Source organism: Apaloderma vittatum, unplaced genomic scaffold, assembly GCF_000703405.1.
Source record: "Apaloderma vittatum isolate BGI_N311 unplaced genomic scaffold, ASM70340v1 scaffold31326, whole genome shotgun sequence".
Classification (NCBI taxonomy): Eukaryota; Metazoa; Chordata; class Aves; order Trogoniformes; family Trogonidae; genus Apaloderma; species Apaloderma vittatum.
In genome coordinates this window covers 4,665-5,073 of record NW_009720569.1, presented here as the reverse complement: position 1 = coordinate 5,073, position 409 = coordinate 4,665, and the positions used below count along the sequence as shown (strand labels likewise).

The 409-nt window shown below is 64.8% G+C and overlaps 1 protein-coding gene across 1 annotated transcript in view; it reads right to left on the bottom strand.

The window, feature by feature from the left end:
- The window catches only part of DUSP15 (dual specificity phosphatase 15), a gene marked incomplete at its 5' end in the record, with an annotated part of 4,205 nt that overhangs the window by 353 nt on the left and 3,443 nt on the right, over positions 1-409 (bottom strand). The window contains one exon of the mRNA XM_009871060.1: positions 10-190. Coding sequence (XP_009869362.1) covers positions 10-190 — 181 coding nt within the window. The remainder of the gene's footprint in view (positions 1-9; positions 191-409) is intronic.

Genomic DNA, 409 nt, shown 5'->3' with positions numbered 1-409 from the left:
GGCCGGGGCTGGGCCCCCCTTGGGGGCTGAGCCACCGCTGAACTCAGCCAGCTGCTGCCTGAAGCCAGGGTTGGGGTTGGCAACGGGCCGGACAGTTCGGATGGCCTCCAGCACCTCCTGGGAGCTCAGCTCCGTGACGGCCATGACGTAGGCGACGACCACGGTGGTGCTGCGGGAGATGCCGGCGAGGCTGGCAAGGGAAAGGTCAGAAGAGCTGCTGTGAGCGGCACGCTCTGACCCTTCCTCCACCCCCATGCTTCAGTTATTTCAGTTTCTCTTCTCCGAGAACTTGCTCTCTGGGAGGCCCGAGCCCTTCCAAGGTCCTCTCCATCATCCTATAAATACGCGCTCTTTCCCGGGGAGGCGAGAGCAGCAGCAGCAGCCTGGCCGCCTCCCCCAAACCCCGCGT